This window comes from Prunus persica, chromosome G2, assembly GCF_000346465.2.
Source record: "Prunus persica cultivar Lovell chromosome G2, Prunus_persica_NCBIv2, whole genome shotgun sequence".
NCBI lineage: Eukaryota > Viridiplantae > Streptophyta > Magnoliopsida > Rosales > Rosaceae > Prunus > Prunus persica.
The window spans coordinates 16,905,842-16,923,132 of NC_034010.1; the positions used below are offsets into that span (position 1 = coordinate 16,905,842).

The 17,291-nt window shown below is 36.6% G+C and overlaps 3 protein-coding genes and 2 pseudogenes across 3 annotated transcripts; 4 read left to right on the forward strand and 1 right to left on the reverse strand.

Moving 5' to 3' along the window:
• LOC18784714 (WD-40 repeat-containing protein MSI1) lies at window positions 383-4,857 on the forward strand. The gene is made up of 6 exons (XM_007218003.2): window positions 383-944; window positions 1,615-1,941; window positions 2,241-2,393; window positions 3,236-3,360; window positions 3,464-3,559; window positions 4,406-4,857. The coding sequence occupies exons 1-6, from the start codon at window positions 600-602 to the stop codon at window positions 4,626-4,628; spliced, it is 1,269 nt and encodes a 422-aa protein (XP_007218065.1). The 5' UTR covers window positions 383-599; the 3' UTR covers window positions 4,629-4,857.
• Window positions 5,601-6,316, forward strand: LOC18784682 (annotated as a pseudogene).
• LOC18785735 (MADS-box transcription factor 50) lies at window positions 7,735-8,835 on the reverse strand. The gene has a single exon (XM_007219358.1). The coding sequence runs from the start codon at window positions 8,833-8,835 to the stop codon at window positions 7,735-7,737; it is 1,101 nt and encodes a 366-aa protein (XP_007219420.1).
• On the forward strand, window positions 14,734-15,354 carry LOC18785969 (putative germin-like protein 9-2). The gene has a single exon (XM_020557328.1). It carries the CDS (start codon window positions 14,734-14,736, stop codon window positions 15,352-15,354), a length of 621 nt encoding a protein of 206 aa, XP_020412917.1.
• On the forward strand, window positions 16,593-17,224 carry LOC18786101 (annotated as a pseudogene).

Genomic DNA, 17,291 nt, shown 5'->3' on the forward strand with positions numbered 1-17,291 from the left:
CTTAAAATTCATCAAAATTACTGTCTTAAAATTACTGTTTTTTAAAAATAATATAATGGTTTGTAACCCTGGTGTGAATGTGAAATTATAAAAAGTGTGTGAGACCAAATTTGTGGATCAATCAAAGTAATAGGACCAAGAGTGCTATGCGTAGGCGAGACTATTTGAGGAGCACAACAATTATTATTGAAATTTTAAGACGAAAATACAATATTTGTACATTGACATTGTACGCATTTTATGATATTTATTCAATACAACATTTTATCAAACAAGAAAAAAAGATGAAAATACAACTCAGAGTGTGATTTAGGAATAGGATTGTAACTAAACATTAACTTGAGAAATTATAGTAAATAAAAAATTACTAAATTACTATAACCATCAACGTAAGACTTCAGAGACTGAAGACGCGCCGGCAAAGCCCAACATATCTCTCAAAAGTTCCAAATACTCACACTCTCTCTCTTTCTTTCTCACTCTCCTCTCAAACCCTCTATTTAGGGTTTGTTTCGGCCAAATTCCCGCCAATAACCCCCGGCTTCAGATTCAACAATTCTCGAGAAAATCCGAATCTCTGAGAAAGTGGAAGAAAGAGCATGGGAAAAGACGAGGAAGAAATGAGGGGAGAGATTGAGGAGAGGCTGATAAACGAGGAGTACAAGATATGGAAAAAGAACACACCTTTCTTGTACGATCTGGTTATAACCCATGCCCTAGAATGGCCTTCGCTTACAGTCGAGTGGCTTCCGGACCGGGAAGAGCCTCCAGGGAAGGACTATTCTGTGCAGAAGATGATTCTGGGGACCCATACCTCCGAGAACGAGCCTAATTATCTTATGCTTGCTCAGGTACAGCTACCATTGGAGGACGCAGAGAACGATGCTCGCCATTATGATGATGATCGAGCTGAGGTTGGCGGTTTTGGTTGCGCCAATGGCAAGGTAAGGCTTGATTTTGTGGTCTTAAGTTGTTGATTTTTCGGATAGGGTGGAATATAAGCAGTTCATACTGATGTGCTAAAGATTTCGAATTTGGGTATTTTGGAATGCTGGCCTGTTTGGTTGTAAAGATAGTGCTGGAAAATACAAGAAATTTTGAATTTTATTTATTTTTATACATTTTTATCAATTTATTAGAAATAAGAAGTACTGGCACTTCAATCACATTGTAGAAACTTGAAAGAAAGTGGGAAATTTTTGTTTTTTGTTTTTGTTTTGGTCATTCTAAGAATTTGATTTATAACAAAACATGTTCTGTGATAAGCACATAGCTTGAATTGAAGAAAGAATGAAATAGAAGGGATATTTGGTGTCTCCAATATGGAGAAAACACACCAGCTTTTTCAATTGTGTCCCAATTTGACCCGATGAGGGAGGAATGCACTTACTTGAAGTAGAAAGTACTAACAGCTACCTAGAATCACTGAAACTAACAACAATAATGTAATGAGGCAATTGGTTTATGCTCTGGTTTGGATTCATGAGCTGTATCGCTGACAGTATGGCACTTTAATAACTGAAGTAAAACACTGACCCTTGCCGTATGCTGTAGTTGTTTCTATCATTCTATGTCTAAACGGGCTCAAGTATATGGTCTTAAATTTTCTTGCAGGTGCAAATAATCCAGCAAATAAATCATGATGGAGAGGTTAATCGAGCTCGTTATATGCCTCAGAATCCATTTATTATTGCGACAAAGACCGTCAATGCTGAAGTTTTTGTGTTCGATTATAGCAAACACCCATCTAAGCCTCCTTTAGATGGTGCATGCAGTCCTGACTTGAGGCTGAGGGGCCACAGCACTGAAGGATATGGTTTATCATGGAGTAAGTTCAAGCAGGGTCATTTACTCAGTGGTTCTGATGATGCTCAGATATGCCTGTGGGATATTAACGCGACTCCCAAGAACAAAACCCTTGAGGCTATGCAAATATTTAAGGTATGCCTCTACATATATGTTGCACATATTGTTCTTCATTTAGAGAAATGAATCTTATCAGAGCATGCTTAACATTTAATATCGATTATTGTGTACAGCTTTTCCTTTAGCTTTAGGTAAAGAAAAGGCTAGAATTTCACATGAACCAAAGGAAGGCTATCATTAAAATGGACGGCTTCAGTGTTCTGATTTGGATGCAATAAGATAGCTCTTTCTAGAAAAATACTTATATACATTTGCCACTTCTCTGCATCTTATATGTAAAAGTTTACCGTTGTTTGAAATGCATGCTGGATTAGGTTCATGAAGGTGTGGTAGAAGACGTAGCATGGCATTTGAGGCATGAATACTTATTTGGTTCTGTTGGTGATGATCAATACCTTCTTATATGGGATCTCCGGACTCCATCCGTTACCAAGCCTGTCCAATCTGTAGTTGCTCATCAAAGTGAAGTGAGTGATGTTAATATTCTCTCATTGCTGTAGATAATTGATGTTTCTGCATTCCAGATTTATATGTCAATCTTGGTACTTTCATGTTTGTTCATGTCTTAGTTCTGTTCTAACATACTGTCATATTGGTGCCTAGCTATTTTTTTTCATCAACCAGGCGAAGTGTTTTAACCAGTGGAGTTTAGTTGTCCAAGTGATTTTCCTAAATACATGTATACTAGGAAATAATGAGTGATCATTGTAATTCAAAATTGTTTTCATTGTCATGGTTCTGATGTATTTAAGGTTAGTACTTAGCTGAAGCCTATTTCAAACAAAGAAATAATCTGGTAAAATATTAAAAAGCCTGATGAAAATCTGGAGATATTTTTGGATGCCTGGAAAGGACTGAGAACAATAGTTATTCATGAAAGCTAGGATGTGAGCTTTTATCTATGAGTACGGAGAAACTAAAAGGAAAATTGTATTGGTGACATTTCGATAACACTAGATAACTTGGCCAATTTGTTGCAGTGGATTTAGGTTCTGGGCCACCTAATAGAAATAAGAGCATGCAATGGATTTTTGAGATAGTTAACATATTCTTTTATCCGGTGGTTAGATGTGAATCACCTCTGCAGGCCAATGCCTCCCCTGTGGTTCTCTTGCATCTAGACTTTAGGGCTCACAACCTTTGTGTAAATTAATATATCCTTTACATTTTTGAATTTTCAAGAGTTTATAAGGTTTATAGTTTTCTTTATCTGACTATAAGTAACAAATGGGTTGTTTCTTTAGTGATATTATATCCTTGACAGTTGTGGACAATTTTGAAGTCGTTTGTCCATGTGATGTTATGTTAGGTTAACTGTTTGGCATTCAATCCCTTCAATGAATGGGTTGTTGCAACTGGATCCACTGACAAAACTGTTAAGCTGTTTGATCTACGCAAAATCAATACTGCTCTCCACACCTTTGATTGCCATAAGTAAGGATCCTTCCTTGGAACTGATAAATTTGGATGTCTAAAATTATCTTTGATATAATCAATCTATAGATCTGATCTCAAATTTTTATTGTGGTGTATTCAGGGAGGAGGTTTTCCAAGTCGGTTGGAATCCGAAAAATGAAACTATCTTAGCTTCTTGTTGCCTTGGCAGGCGACTCATGGTGTGGGATCTTAGCAGGTATTCCTTAAATAACCGATTATCAGCTTTTGTTTTTAATTTATAGGGAGAGGTGATCTTCACTCGAACTTGTGGTATTCTAACAGAAATCAATACATTAAGTGCTGTTTCATGCAAGCATTTAGGTTATGGCTCTAGAATTTAGTTGTTTAGTTTGGAAACCAGACAGTAAGGACTGGGATAGATGTGGGCCAACTAAATCAAACCTATTACAGAATAGTGTTACAAGATGCGATATGTCTGCATGAGGAAAATAAGAATCATTAACCCTAACTAGGGGAACCTAAGACATTATACTGAAGTATGGGCCTTAGGCATCAGAGCACGTGGAGGGCATCTTCCTCTTAATATTTGAAGTGCCAAGTATATAGCCTGCATGTTCTTGTTGAGCAGGCACACAGAGCCAAGCTTGTCCAAGCTTGTTGGTTATTCTTGGACCTAGGAATGAACCAAAGAGAGTAAAAAAACTAAAGTTTTAAGCCCACAAAACAAAAGCCTAGAGCCAATGAAGCCAATGGAGGCCTCACATCCGAAGACTGAGATATCCTTGGCCATGTAGTTAAAAATGTACCTATATCTTGGTCAATACCATTATGCCACTCCTCCCGCTCATCTGTTATTCCAGGTCACCACCATGCTACAAAGCCTTAGTTACTATCCTAGCTTAAATATGAGGAAAACCAGTGTACTTGTGTCTTTGCTGCGCGTCTCTATTAATTCACACCTGTACAATTATGATGCCCTTTAAGTTTTTAAAAAAAAAATTATCATTCTCTGTTAAAATATATCTGTATTTCATAGAAAATAAATCTTGACCTAAATGTTATGACTTTGGTTCTGTTACAGAATCGATGAAGAGCAGACACCAGAGGATGCTGAAGATGGTCCACCAGAGTTGCTTTTTATTCATGGTGGTCACACCAGTAAAATATCTGATTTTTCGTGGAACCCATGTGAAGATTGGGTTGTTGCTAGTGTTGCTGAAGATAACATACTCCAAATCTGGCAGATGGCCGAGAACATTTACCATGACGAAGATGATTTACCCGAAGAGCCGGCAAAGCCTTAGTATAATTTCCAATACTTAGCAAAATATAGTCAGCTAAAGCTAATTAGAGAAGGGGGAATGTAGGGCTTTATTTATGTACGTCTTTCTGTAACTTTCTGCTTTTCTCCCCTCTTCACCATTGCATGTGAGATTTTGTGTTTTATTTTGCTGAGTTAGATCAGTGATGTATTGACCCATGCTTAGTAATTATATTCAGTACTTTGGCATGGAAAGTAACTTTCCAAGGTAACTCTCAACTATTTTTTGGTCATAAGCTGAAAGCTCATAAAACGCAACGTTTGCATATTGATAGGTGGTTTTTCCAGGAAGCAGAAGTACTTCTCTAGTATAAGAAAACACTAATTTCAATTCAAGCTTTAAAAAATTGATTCTTTTTATTTGAAAGCACTTGTCAGCAATTTTTTTATACATGTGATATGGGAAAGGGGAAAATCAAATCTAGGACTTCGAATACAGTGTGGTAAAGAGCTTTGTTCAGTATTGTTTTGGTAAGAAGCAGTGCATGTCAGAGGTTTTAAACTCAACTGCACTTAAGGTGCCTTTATCAAGAAGCAAAGTGTTTCTCGCAAGTATTTGTATATGCACGGGGCTGGGGCTTGTAGGTTAAGTGGTTGAGATCATTTATCGCTAGACTAAGAGGTGGTTGATACCTTAATATCTGATTACGGGGTGATTATTAGGTTCTAAGGCATGAGTGAAAGGCTGCAATAGAATATACCCAAATATTGTTGCTCTTGAATCAAAGCAAAACAATACTTATATCCATCACCGCCAAAACTAGCATATTCTATTATATGTATAATGTGTTCCTAATATTTGCATGCTGGCTATGTGAAGCTGCCATGTCAGACTATGCCTCTCAATCCATGCATCATCAGAAGATGTTGTAGTTAAGCTGCCTACAAGTCCAAGAGGCAATATCTCTGCCGGCTTGTGCCTTTTCAATGAGGCCAACCAAAAGAGAACAGAGAAATGACACAGAAAATTTCAACACAAAAACATCAACAGAACCTGATCAGCTCCTATAGGAAAGCATATATATACCATTACCATAACAGCCAGTTAGAGATATCAACCAGAAACAAACTGAACCATTTATATTTACAATCGCTTATCATATTGGTACTTGCCCTGGCAAGTGATCCTGATATCATTTCTGACTTCATAGTCCCCCCGAATTTCAACGGCATGATTGATGGATCCCTTTTCACATTCACTGGCTTTCGTGGCATTTTCGATCAAGCTCCCAAAACATTTAAGGGGTCGAAAGCAAGCCTGGTTGAGATCCCTGCCCTGAATGGTCAGAGTGTGTCATATGCAGTGCTTCAATTTCCTCCAAACACACTCTTCCCACCCCACACCCGCCCGGATGCAACTGGACTTTTGTTCCTTGTTGATGGTTCCTTGGAAGTAGGGCTAATCAACACGAAAAACAACCTGTGTGCACTCAAAAGCTTCAAACTGGAGATCTGTTCATTTTTCCTAAGGGATTAGTCCATTATCAGTATAACTCGGATCCTCAATTGCCAGCCACAGCCATTGCAGCATTCGGAAGTGCAAGTGCTAGAGCAGTTACCGTGCCGCCGGCTGTTTTCACCACTGGCATTGACGACGCCATCCTTGCCAAATCATTTAACACTGATGTTGGCACCACTGAGAAGATCAAGGCTGGCCTCACTAGCTCCTAATGACAAAGGCTTCAATAGTTCACTTACTGTGACTAATTTTTGTTTTTATTTATTTATTTATTTATTTTTTGTATCATCCTGTTCTTGTTTATTTGGCTTGGTATTCTTTTCATAAAACACTTTTGTTCAATCCAAGATCGCAGAATAGCCTTGGATTTGGAAGCCTGATATTCCTTCAAGAAACTAAAGCTTAAAATTGCACTAAACGCTCTATTTATTTATCCCAATTCAGCAGAACCTGCATTTTGTCCGAACCAGAGAGAACCGGTTAACTAATCAATTACGATAAGTTGGATTGGATTGGATTTTGCAGTTTTTTCTTGTGATAAAACTAGGGCCCTTAATTGCAAGTGTTTAAAAAAAAAGGCCTTTATCTTGTGATGACTAAATTCTGTTAGTTATTCTAATTCACAAAAACCTACCCTATTCTTATATTATTTGATAGAATTATGTTCGTTAGATAACTCATTTGGTGGCCTAGAGTTTGGATTGGATTGAAGTCCAGTCCAAGCTAGTCTTTATGAGTTCCACCTTTTAGGTGAGACTTGTAAGACACAATACATTGGATTGTTGTCCAATTTAATAAGTCTAGTTCCAGCACACCAAACAACAACATAACTCTTGTCCATTTTAATTAAAATAGTCCAGTCCAGTCCAGTCCTAGCACACCAAACAATGACCATGACTCTTGTCTATTTTAATTGAAATAGTCCAGTCCAGTCCAGTCCTGCCAACCAAACGTTAATGATAATCTTAACCTGAGACATATCATATTGTATTGGATTGGAAAATTCACAATTAATTTGCATTGGAGTAGATGCAGATTGGCTAAATATGAACACATTTTGAATGGATGAACACCCTTACTTGTACTTCAAATTTGAAGAAAAATCACTAACTTGCTCTCTTTTTTTGAAAGTCTCCAGTTAATGAATGGGGGTCCATCTGTCTTGGTGCATTCAGATTTGCTAACATTTTTAAATTTCTTTTTCACATGAAATTCCACCATCATATCTGATTAGCGGAGTTTGTTCTTTCTTGATGTTGAATCAGTCAGTCTCATTGTTCTTGAATTAATTCCACCATCATTTCATATTCCAGCAAGTTGTTGAAAAGTCCTAACCATGCATGGTTTGCTGCTTGAGCAAACAGAAATTCCAGATGATGTGTTTGCTTCCAGAAAATTGCTTTTATATTTCATGAAAATGTGCTTGGAATTATTAAATAACAACCACATAAGATAAATTGATTAGTAGAAATAGTAGGGGAAAAAAAAAAAAAAAAATCCCATTGAAACTGGGTAGTTAGATAACGATACACCAGAACATGAAAACAAGGAGGAGTAAACTCAACCCTCAAAAGTCATAACAAATTTTAAAACTCCACAGCAATAATTGGTGAATCATCAATGTAATTCGCTAACCCATCTTGTTGTTCATGACCAGATATTGGTTGATATCTTCGTACTGATCTTCTTTGACTTGAGAAGTATGCACTTGAAGTTGCTGAGATGAAATACTGGGCTGCATCATCTGATGCATGTAGGGCACTGCAGGCTGCATGAGACGCGCATAGTAGTGGCTCATGGATGAGGAGCTTAGAGGACCAATATTATTATTCGTCATCATCATATTCATATTCATTTGATCACTGTAATTACAGTGATACCCCTCCAATGGTGATTGAGAATGAGCACTGCTGGAATCCCCCGCCCTGTACTGAAGATTACTATAGTTATAGTTGCCCTCCATCAACATCCACATTGCCATCGAACTCGGATTAGGAGCCATAAGATTATTCAAATGTTGATCTGAATTATCAAATGGAAGCGTTTGATCAGAAGGTTGATGATGATCAAATGATGAGACTGCAAATGGCTGGAGCATATCCACCGTATTATTGTTCAAAGAGCTCGTAGGGTTTTGGTCCTCTTCATGATAATGATCCTGCATGTAAGAATTACAAGGCTCCTTTTGGCTTGATGATTCACCCATGTTAGGGTTTCCACCCATCCATTCTTTTTTCGTTACAAGTAATCGATGAGCAGCTCCGTTCCTCTTGTTAAGTAATGTTCTCTTGCCAGACTCAAGCTTAGCATCTAATTTATCCAGAAGTGCCTCGAGTTGATTCTCGGAGAAACTTTCGATACGTTCGTCCCATGTTGGGTACTTGGCCTCATACATCTCCTTACGGGCTCTGTAAATATCAGCATAGACCTTGTTCTTTCGGTCCATCAACAGGTCCGACAAATCGAAGGTTTTCTTGGCCGGTTTGCTCATGGTGCTGGCTTTGTACTTGTTGATTATACGATCGACTTGTTCCGAATTTTGGGGCCAAGTTTGGAGTTCTGGAGGCCGATCAGTCAGCTTTGGGCCGTAAATGATGATGCACACATCCACTTCGCAAAGAGTTGAAAACTCATAAGCCTTCTTCATCATTCCCTTGCTTCTCTTTTGAAACGTTGTTTTTCGAGATCTCTCGTTCGCAATGAGTTCCATCTTCAGCCTTCCGCGACCCATATTCGTCTGCTCTTTGTTTAAAGATAATTTGGGATCAGTACAAAGAGTTATATGTATATGTGCATAATTAGGCTTCTCAGTTTTGATGGTTTTGTAAATGATGATGCACAGCAGAAGAAGAATACGCAATATGAACTTAAATAAACGGATATGAATGCAGTACAGACAAGTAGGGAACACCCATTTAAAGAGTTATTTAATTTTAAATGTGCAAGCAAAGCAAAAGAGGCATAGCAATGAAATTATATAAACTGTTAAAGTAAGGAGAAGAGAATAGTAAGATTGGTACCTTAAGTTTTAATGGATTCTAAGAAAGAGCTTTTCCCGTTTGGAGGAAAGAAGATGGCTTCTTAATCTTCCTTTCTGTGAGATATTGTTTCTTTGACCTATATACGAACTCACAAGTATATTGGCCTGCCGTTTACTTGAGAATCTAATTGATGTTAAAAGATCAATCACAATTCATGATCTTTTTGGTTTAGGTAAACTGGCCTGCCGTTTACTTCAGAATCTCATTAATGTTGAAAGATCAATCATAATTCCTTATCTTTTTTGTTAAGGAAACAAAAATAATTTTTACTTGCCATAAATTGAAGACCCGAATCAATTAGTCATTACTACATTTCAATTTCTCGTTTAGGGTTCTTGATTAAGAGATAGGCGCTTACAAGAAGTATGATCTCGTATCAAGAAGTCTGAACTTGTATTAGTTTTTTCACATCAATAATATTCTATCGCTTATTAATATATATTAAAAAAAGAAGAAGAGGCGCTTATATTATCTAAACCCACCTATTTTTCAACCATTATAAAAAAAAAAAAAAAACTCAAATTTGAATGTATTTAATAGTTGTCCTAGTATTAGAAAATATTTACAGTCTATGACATCTTCAATTCATACTTGTCAACACACGTTTATAGCATTTTCATTAAAAATCCCTACTTTTTAGCATTTATATTTAATCCCTATTATTTGGGCACCTATTCATTAATTAAAATCAATCAACACACTAATATGCATAACTATTATAATTACACCTAACCCTAAATTTTTCAACCATTAGATTGTATAGCTAATTATGTACCTAGATTTTGGAAAACAATTTCCTTTAGAGGCACGTGTTACGTCAGAAAATGTAGGTAATTTATTGAACCTAAAACAAAGGGATCAAGAACTATAGCGAGCAAGAACACGTCCCTTTGAACAAATTAATGTATTGATATAAATAAAAGTTAAATTGGAAAAAATTCAACCACTACCGACGAGTTTATCTCAAAACATATATCATTAAGTTTTATTTATTTTTCTAAAGGAAAAAGCAGGAAACCTACGCTTTAGAAAAATAAATAAAACTTAATGATATATGTTTTAGCCGGTGGTATAACCTTTGCTTCATTGCTGAATTCTCTTCATATATGACCAGCTGCCCACTATTGTATGTATTAAGATTTCATCCTAATGATTTGCAGACAAAAGGAAACAAGCCCAAATGAGAGAAAAAGCAACACAAACCATATGTGGTTGAAAGTTTCCACTATAAGTGAGGACTCCCCTCGCCCTATCTCCATGGATTGACATGAACGTTTGAAGAACATGATGAAGGGTACTTTTCCCACTAAATAATTTGAGGGTTGAAGGTTTTTTTTTAATATACTGTTTATATCATATTTGACCAAACAACTAGAAGCAACTCTAAGCAAGACAAAGAGTCCCACATTATAAGAAGTGAGGACTCCCTCTCATCTATAAAAGAAAACCACTCTCCATTTAGAAAGTGATCCTCGAGGCTAGGCTTGATCTTTAGTCACGGGCTTCTCCTTTCTTCCCTTCATACATCATACCTCATTACTAAGTTGCACTCAATCTTGGCCATCCATTTTTTAGCAACAACAGTTTGGCGCTGTTTGTCAGAATCGGCGCAAAAGGCTTCTATCGTTCTCCCCTTCTTTAGTGCCCTTCGGCACCCATACAATCAGTATCACCTAACTTACCGTTCGACAACTTAGCAATAGTTCAAGAGTTAAGCTATCCCTAATCATAGTCCGTAAATGGGGCTCTAAAATGGGTGGATAGAGCCCCATGTAGAGCTCCAGTGGAATATTCCGGACTCTTAAGGTATCTTTCCATAATGGGAGCTAGTCCCCTTCTATTGAGGGATGCCCTTTAGGATACTCTACGAATTTTTTTTAATGATCTAGTCTATCTATTTTTCAAGTCTTCCTTCATAGATCATCCTTGCAAAAAATTAGACAAATTAGAAACTGTTTTCGATATCCAATTGTGTCATATAAAATCAATAAACACGGTGCTTCAAGAAAGTACTAAAATCTCAATAATTTAATTGAGTGGTAAAATGATATCGGATTCAATTGATTTTTTTGTAAAAATGATCTTTGAATGAGTATCTACAAAATATGTTTGGATTAGTGAAATAAAATATACAGTGGGCCCTACAAGAGTGTCCCTCCAATAAGCTTATTTAAGGGATCCCTCAACTGAAGCTCCCTGTACACACACACACACACACACACACACATACACACACAGAGTCCCCTGTTATTGAGGGATCCTTCAAATAACCCTTTAAGGTAGAGATCATCCTTGCAAAAAATCATGCAAATTGAAAATCATTAAGGCATCTAATTGAGACCAACAAAATCAATGAACACGGTGCTTCAATAAAGTATTTAAATTTTAAGAATTTAATTGAGTGGTCAAATGATATCGGATTCAACTGATTTTATGTAGAGATGATTTTTAAATGAATATCTATAAAATAGAAGGTTTGGATTAATAAAATATAAGTTCTGTCAAAAAGAGATAAGAAAGTGATGGAAGCCCATAATGAATCCAACCAATATTCAGCTATCATCATAACTTACAAAAGTAGGTAGATAAAATATTGTTTTTGGAATATTGTCCAAATTTCTATTCTTTTAGCAGAAATGTTCATAATAATAAATTTAAAAAACTAATATAACATAACAGTCCCTATCTCTTGGACTACAGGGGTCCAAGAGATTATGGTCACCCGTCGTTGGATGTAACATCCAACGGTTCAAAAAAGTTTTTTAAAAGAAGTGCAAGAGTGAGTGAACCGTTGAATTTACATCCAACGGTGAGTGACCACATTCTTTTGGATTCCTGTGGTCCAAGAGATCGGGGGTGTTATGCAGTCCCGATCTCTTGTACTACAGGGGTCCAAGAGATTATGGTCACCCGTCGTTGGATGTAACATCCAACGGTTCAAAAAAGTTTTTTAAAAGAAGTGCAAGAGTGAGTGAACCGTTGAATTTACATCCAACGGTGAGTGACCACATTCTTTTGGACTCATGTGGTCCAAGAGATTATGGTCACCCATCGTTGGATGTAACATCCAACGGTTCAAAAAAGTTTTTTAAAAGAAGTGCAAGAGTGAGTGAACCGTTGAATTTACATCCAACGGTGAGTGACCACATTCTTTTGGACTCCTGTGGTCCAAGAGATCTGGGGTGTTAATTTTTTAAATTTATTATTATGAACATTTCTACTAAAAGAATAGAAATTTGGACAACATTCCAAAAACAATATTTTATCTACCTACTTTTGTAAGTTATGATGATAGCTGAATATTGGTTGGATTCATTATGGGCTTCCATCACTTTCTTATCTCTTTTTGACAGAACTTATGATGATAGTTGGATAAAGTTCCAATTCATTATAGATTGTGATGATAGATGGAGTTAGGCTGATTCATTATGGTATTCTATCCGTATCTCTCATCTGGTAAGATTATCTTACCAAAATCGTTGTCACAATTCCTGGATCAAATTCTCTCATCTGAGTCTCACCCGTAGATATTTTGCATGTTTCCCCTACAAATGTACAAACAATCATCCCATTTTCAGAAGACAGTGCCTCTCAACACAACCATCACAATCTCACAGTTGTAAGTTGTAACAACTCATGTATTGCTTAATTAACACTGTTGTATGGGTCATCGAGAGAGAAATAGAAAGAGAAATTTCTAAGTCTTTTGTTCTTTGTTTCTTTCATTCTCTCTTCACTTGATTATGACTAGACACTAACTAGTTGGTTTTCCCAATGAAAACTTAAACTATAGGGATAAAAAAAATGTAACTTAACCAAATTTTTTTTTTCTACAAAAAACAACATTCTAGTCTTTGACAAGAAGGCGAAAATGGGAGGGAAAAGATGTTGTAAGTTCAATTCAAATTTGATAGTTCCGTTCTCTTAGACCACAAGGGTTCAAGAGATTTATGGTCATCCACTTTTGGATTTAATCTAAGGGTTCAGAAAAAATTAGTTTTTTTTACTTTTACTTTTAATTTAATTTAAACAAAAAAAGTTATTAAAAAAAAAAAATTTGTCACAGTAAAACACGTTCTAAGCCCAAAATCTCTAAACATGTTCTTCTCTTGGAACCATCAACTTTTCTGGAAAATTCGATTTCGGTGTTGTTGGAAGTTTGATTGTTGGATTATGGGAACAGGGAAAGATTTGGGTTGGATTATTATTATTATTATTATTTTCCTTCAAGCTTTAATTTTTCTCGGGCTGATGATAATTTGCCTCATCACCCTTCAAACTTGCAATCCCATCAAAATGTGGTGAATCATGTTTTCGAAAGAAAGGGGATTCAAACTCGAGTGCAAAATGAGAGTGATTGATCAATGTCTCACCATTAACTTTTTAATTCTAATTTTCATTTTCATGTTTTGTTGTCGACTTATGTCTATGACATATTAATTCTCTCGTCTACTCAGATTTTGTTTTTTGAGAACCTCGACGGTACAAGGAAAATTTTATTGATAAAACAGAATGGGGGATAAACAACCTGACTCTGACTCAAAGAATCACACAATAGTGTCCTCAATAAAATCAGGGAGCACCTCAAACCAAATAAAACACTCGACTTTACGCATACCAAATCTAGCAAATCCATTCAAACTATAATACGTGAATTAATAACACCACATGGTGGTATAATGATCACAGGTGACTTTTGCAATATTGGTGAAAGTGGCGTTGTTGATTTTGAGCTAGACTACCATACCAGAATACGTGACAAAGGATGATGCCCATAAGTGTGTCTAAGGTGACTTCCCACAAGGGATAATGTGGACAAGCAGAGCAAGAAGGAGAGCAGGGTCACCAACTCCAGATTTGAGTTCATCCACCACATTCGGTCCTTTGTTAACTTTCTTGTATGTTTGCACTTGATTCAAGCTCTTTATCCTCAGTTTAGGATATACATTTATTACTTTGACTGTTTTATCTAATGTTCTTATGTTAGATGAAATGAAGTTCTCCACTCAAAAGTTTGTGGTAACCTACATGGTCCTTTCTTTATTTCTTCGTTGGTTACTGTGTGTCTTTATTTCATAGGACTTGGTCTAAATGTTGTTTCGTACAAAGAAACAACAAAAAATATCCTTATATTCGTTCGGAATATGTAAATACTACAGCGTATACATAAGAAATGGAAACAAAAATGAACGTAAATAAGAGGCAAGTGAAGTAAACAATTCAGCATTTGCTCAAGAGAAAACTTTATTCACAAATCAATTGCAAAAACTCGAACCTTGTTGCTCCTCTCGTTTTCATACGTCCAAAGAACTTCTATTTATCTGTTTATCTACAGCCGCCAACAATATATGCCTTCCAAATCATATACGTGATGTTGCTAGTAAGCTGTATACAGTTCCTATAAGCTGATATGCTTTGCCGGCTTGTGGCTTCTGAATAAGAACAGAAGAAGAAAACAGAGAAATGACATAGAAAAATTCATCCCACCGACTAACTGTAGAAGCGATAGAAACATATCAGCTCCTAGAAATGCATATTAATACCATATACAAAACTAGCAGCATTATATACCATTCCAATTATCTACAATGGCTGCTATGACATTCATTCAATTAGTGATGATATTTGCATTTGCTCTGCCAACCTTCAAAAGGGCAGTAGCAAGTGATCCTGATATCATTTCTGACTTTATAGTCCCACCGAATTTCAACGGCACAATTGATGGATCGTTTTTCACTTTCACTGGATTTCGTGGAATTTTCGATCAAGCTCCCGAAACTTTTAAGGGATCGAAAGCAAGCCTAGTTGAGTTCCCTGCCCTTACTGGCCGGAGTGTGTCATATGCAGTGCTTCAGTTTCCTCCAAACACACTATTCCCACCTCACACCCGCCCAGACGCAACTGGACTTTTGTTCCTTGTTGATGGTACCTTGGAAGTAGGCCTAATCGACACGAAAAACAATCTATACACTCAAAAGCTTCAAACTGGAGATCTGTTTATTTTTCCCAAGGGATTAGTTCATTATCAGTATAATTCAGACCTTCGAAGACCAGCCACAGCCATTGCAGCATTCGGAAGTTCAAGTGCTAGAGCAGTTACAGTGCCGCCGGCTATTTTTACCATGGGCATTGATGATGCCATTCTTGCCAAATCATTCAAGACTGATGTTAGTACCATAGAGAAGATCAAGGCTGGCTTCACCAACTAGCTCCAAATTGACAAAAGAAATATTTAATTAATTACTTGCTGATGTTTCTACTTGTTTTGTTTGGTTGATGTATGCAGCTTTTCCCTTTCATTCTATTTTTTAATAAAGTACTTCTACTACTCATTCAAAAACATCTGGATCTTTTGTCCAGTCTTTTGACTCTGACATTATAAAACAATAACCTGAATTGTATAATAATTGAACCACAAGATCAGTCCTTTTCTACTTTCATCTGGTATACCGTATACGTACAATTTACAAAGACATAAGATTTTGAGTACTCTAATCACCATGCAGGCAGAGAAAAATGCTGCAAAATAAATATACTACCGGATTAATTAGGATGCTCAAAACACAATGTTAAGTTGTTAATGTTAGCGGACATTTTAAAGTTCAAAACCGATGCATGAATTTATATTTTCTTTTACAGGTTTGTCCTAATAAACTAAAGCATCAAAACTTTGTTTTTAAATTTAGATATATATAAATGTAGAAGTTATTGAGCATCCGAGAACGAAACTCTTTTTTCTTTTGTCTAGAATAGCTAAGCTAGCATATGCTCTATGCATAGAGCCTTAAGTCTGCTGAAATCTCTCTGAATGCATGGCCACCAGCTGTATACTAGAATATACCCTGATATTGTTGCTGCAAAATAACCATCCTACGCCTTTTTATGATATGTTCAACCCAGCATGGCGGTTGTAGCATATTCTACTGTACACAGTACATATTTGCTGTCTACATACACAGATATAAGAGCTTTGCATGCAGAAGAGAGAGAAAGGAGAGTCGTACAAGAACTCCTCTCATTTCATAAGTCGAAAAACTTCAGATAATAATAAACCCTAGCCGGATTTTCTACCTGGCTATCTGTAGCTAGCTGCCAAGTCAGACTATGCCTTTCAATCCATATATATCCTCAGAAGTTCAGTCACATTAATTAAGTTGATGTTCTATTGGGCAATTTGCAGCACCAATAAGCATATATCTATTGCCGGCTTGTGGCTACCAGGTCAAATTAGAAGAAAACAGGGAAATGGAAACACACAGACAACAATAGAAACTGATCAGCTCCTACATATTAACCCTACCAAGTTATACAATCCCAGCTTGTTGGTCTTCATAACCGTTTTTAAAAGTTATCTAAAATGGCTGCTATGAGATTTGTTCAATTAGTGATAATATTAGTAAATTGCCTTAGCCACATCCAAAATGGCCCTAGCAAGTGATCCTAACCTAACATCATTTCTGACTTTGTAGTCCCACCGAATTCCAACGGAACAGTTGATGGAACCTTTTTTCACATTCACTGGATTCCCTGGAATTTTCTATCAAGCTCCCAAAAAGTTCAAGGCATTGAAAGCTGGTTGAGTTCCCTGCCGTTAATAGCCAGAGTGTGTCATATATATGCAGTGCTTCAATTTCCTCCAAACACACTGTTCCCACCTCCCACCCGCCCGGACGCAACTGGACTTTTGTTCCTTGTTGATGGTTCTTTGGAAGTTGACTAATCGACACGAAAAACAATCTGTACACTCAAAAGCTTCAAACTGGAGATCTGTTTATATTTCCCAAGGGATTAGTTCATTATCAGTATAATTCAGTTGCTCAATTGCCAGCCACAGCCATTGCAGCATTCGGAAGTGCAAGTGCTAGAGCAGTTACAGTGCCACCAGCTGTTTTTACCACTGGAATTGATGATGTGATCTTGGCCAAATAATTTAAGCTAGATTTTGGTACCATCAAGAAGATCAAGACTGGCCTCACCACTGGCTTTCTAATTAATGGTTTTGATGATTTTCTTTCTGTTTGTGCAAAATTTGATTTGATTACTTTTGGTTTGTTGTATCCTGTTGTTTACCTGTTTTAGTTTGTTAATTGATGCAGGCAACTTTGCCTTTAACTGCATAATAAAATACTTTTATTCACTTGGAAAT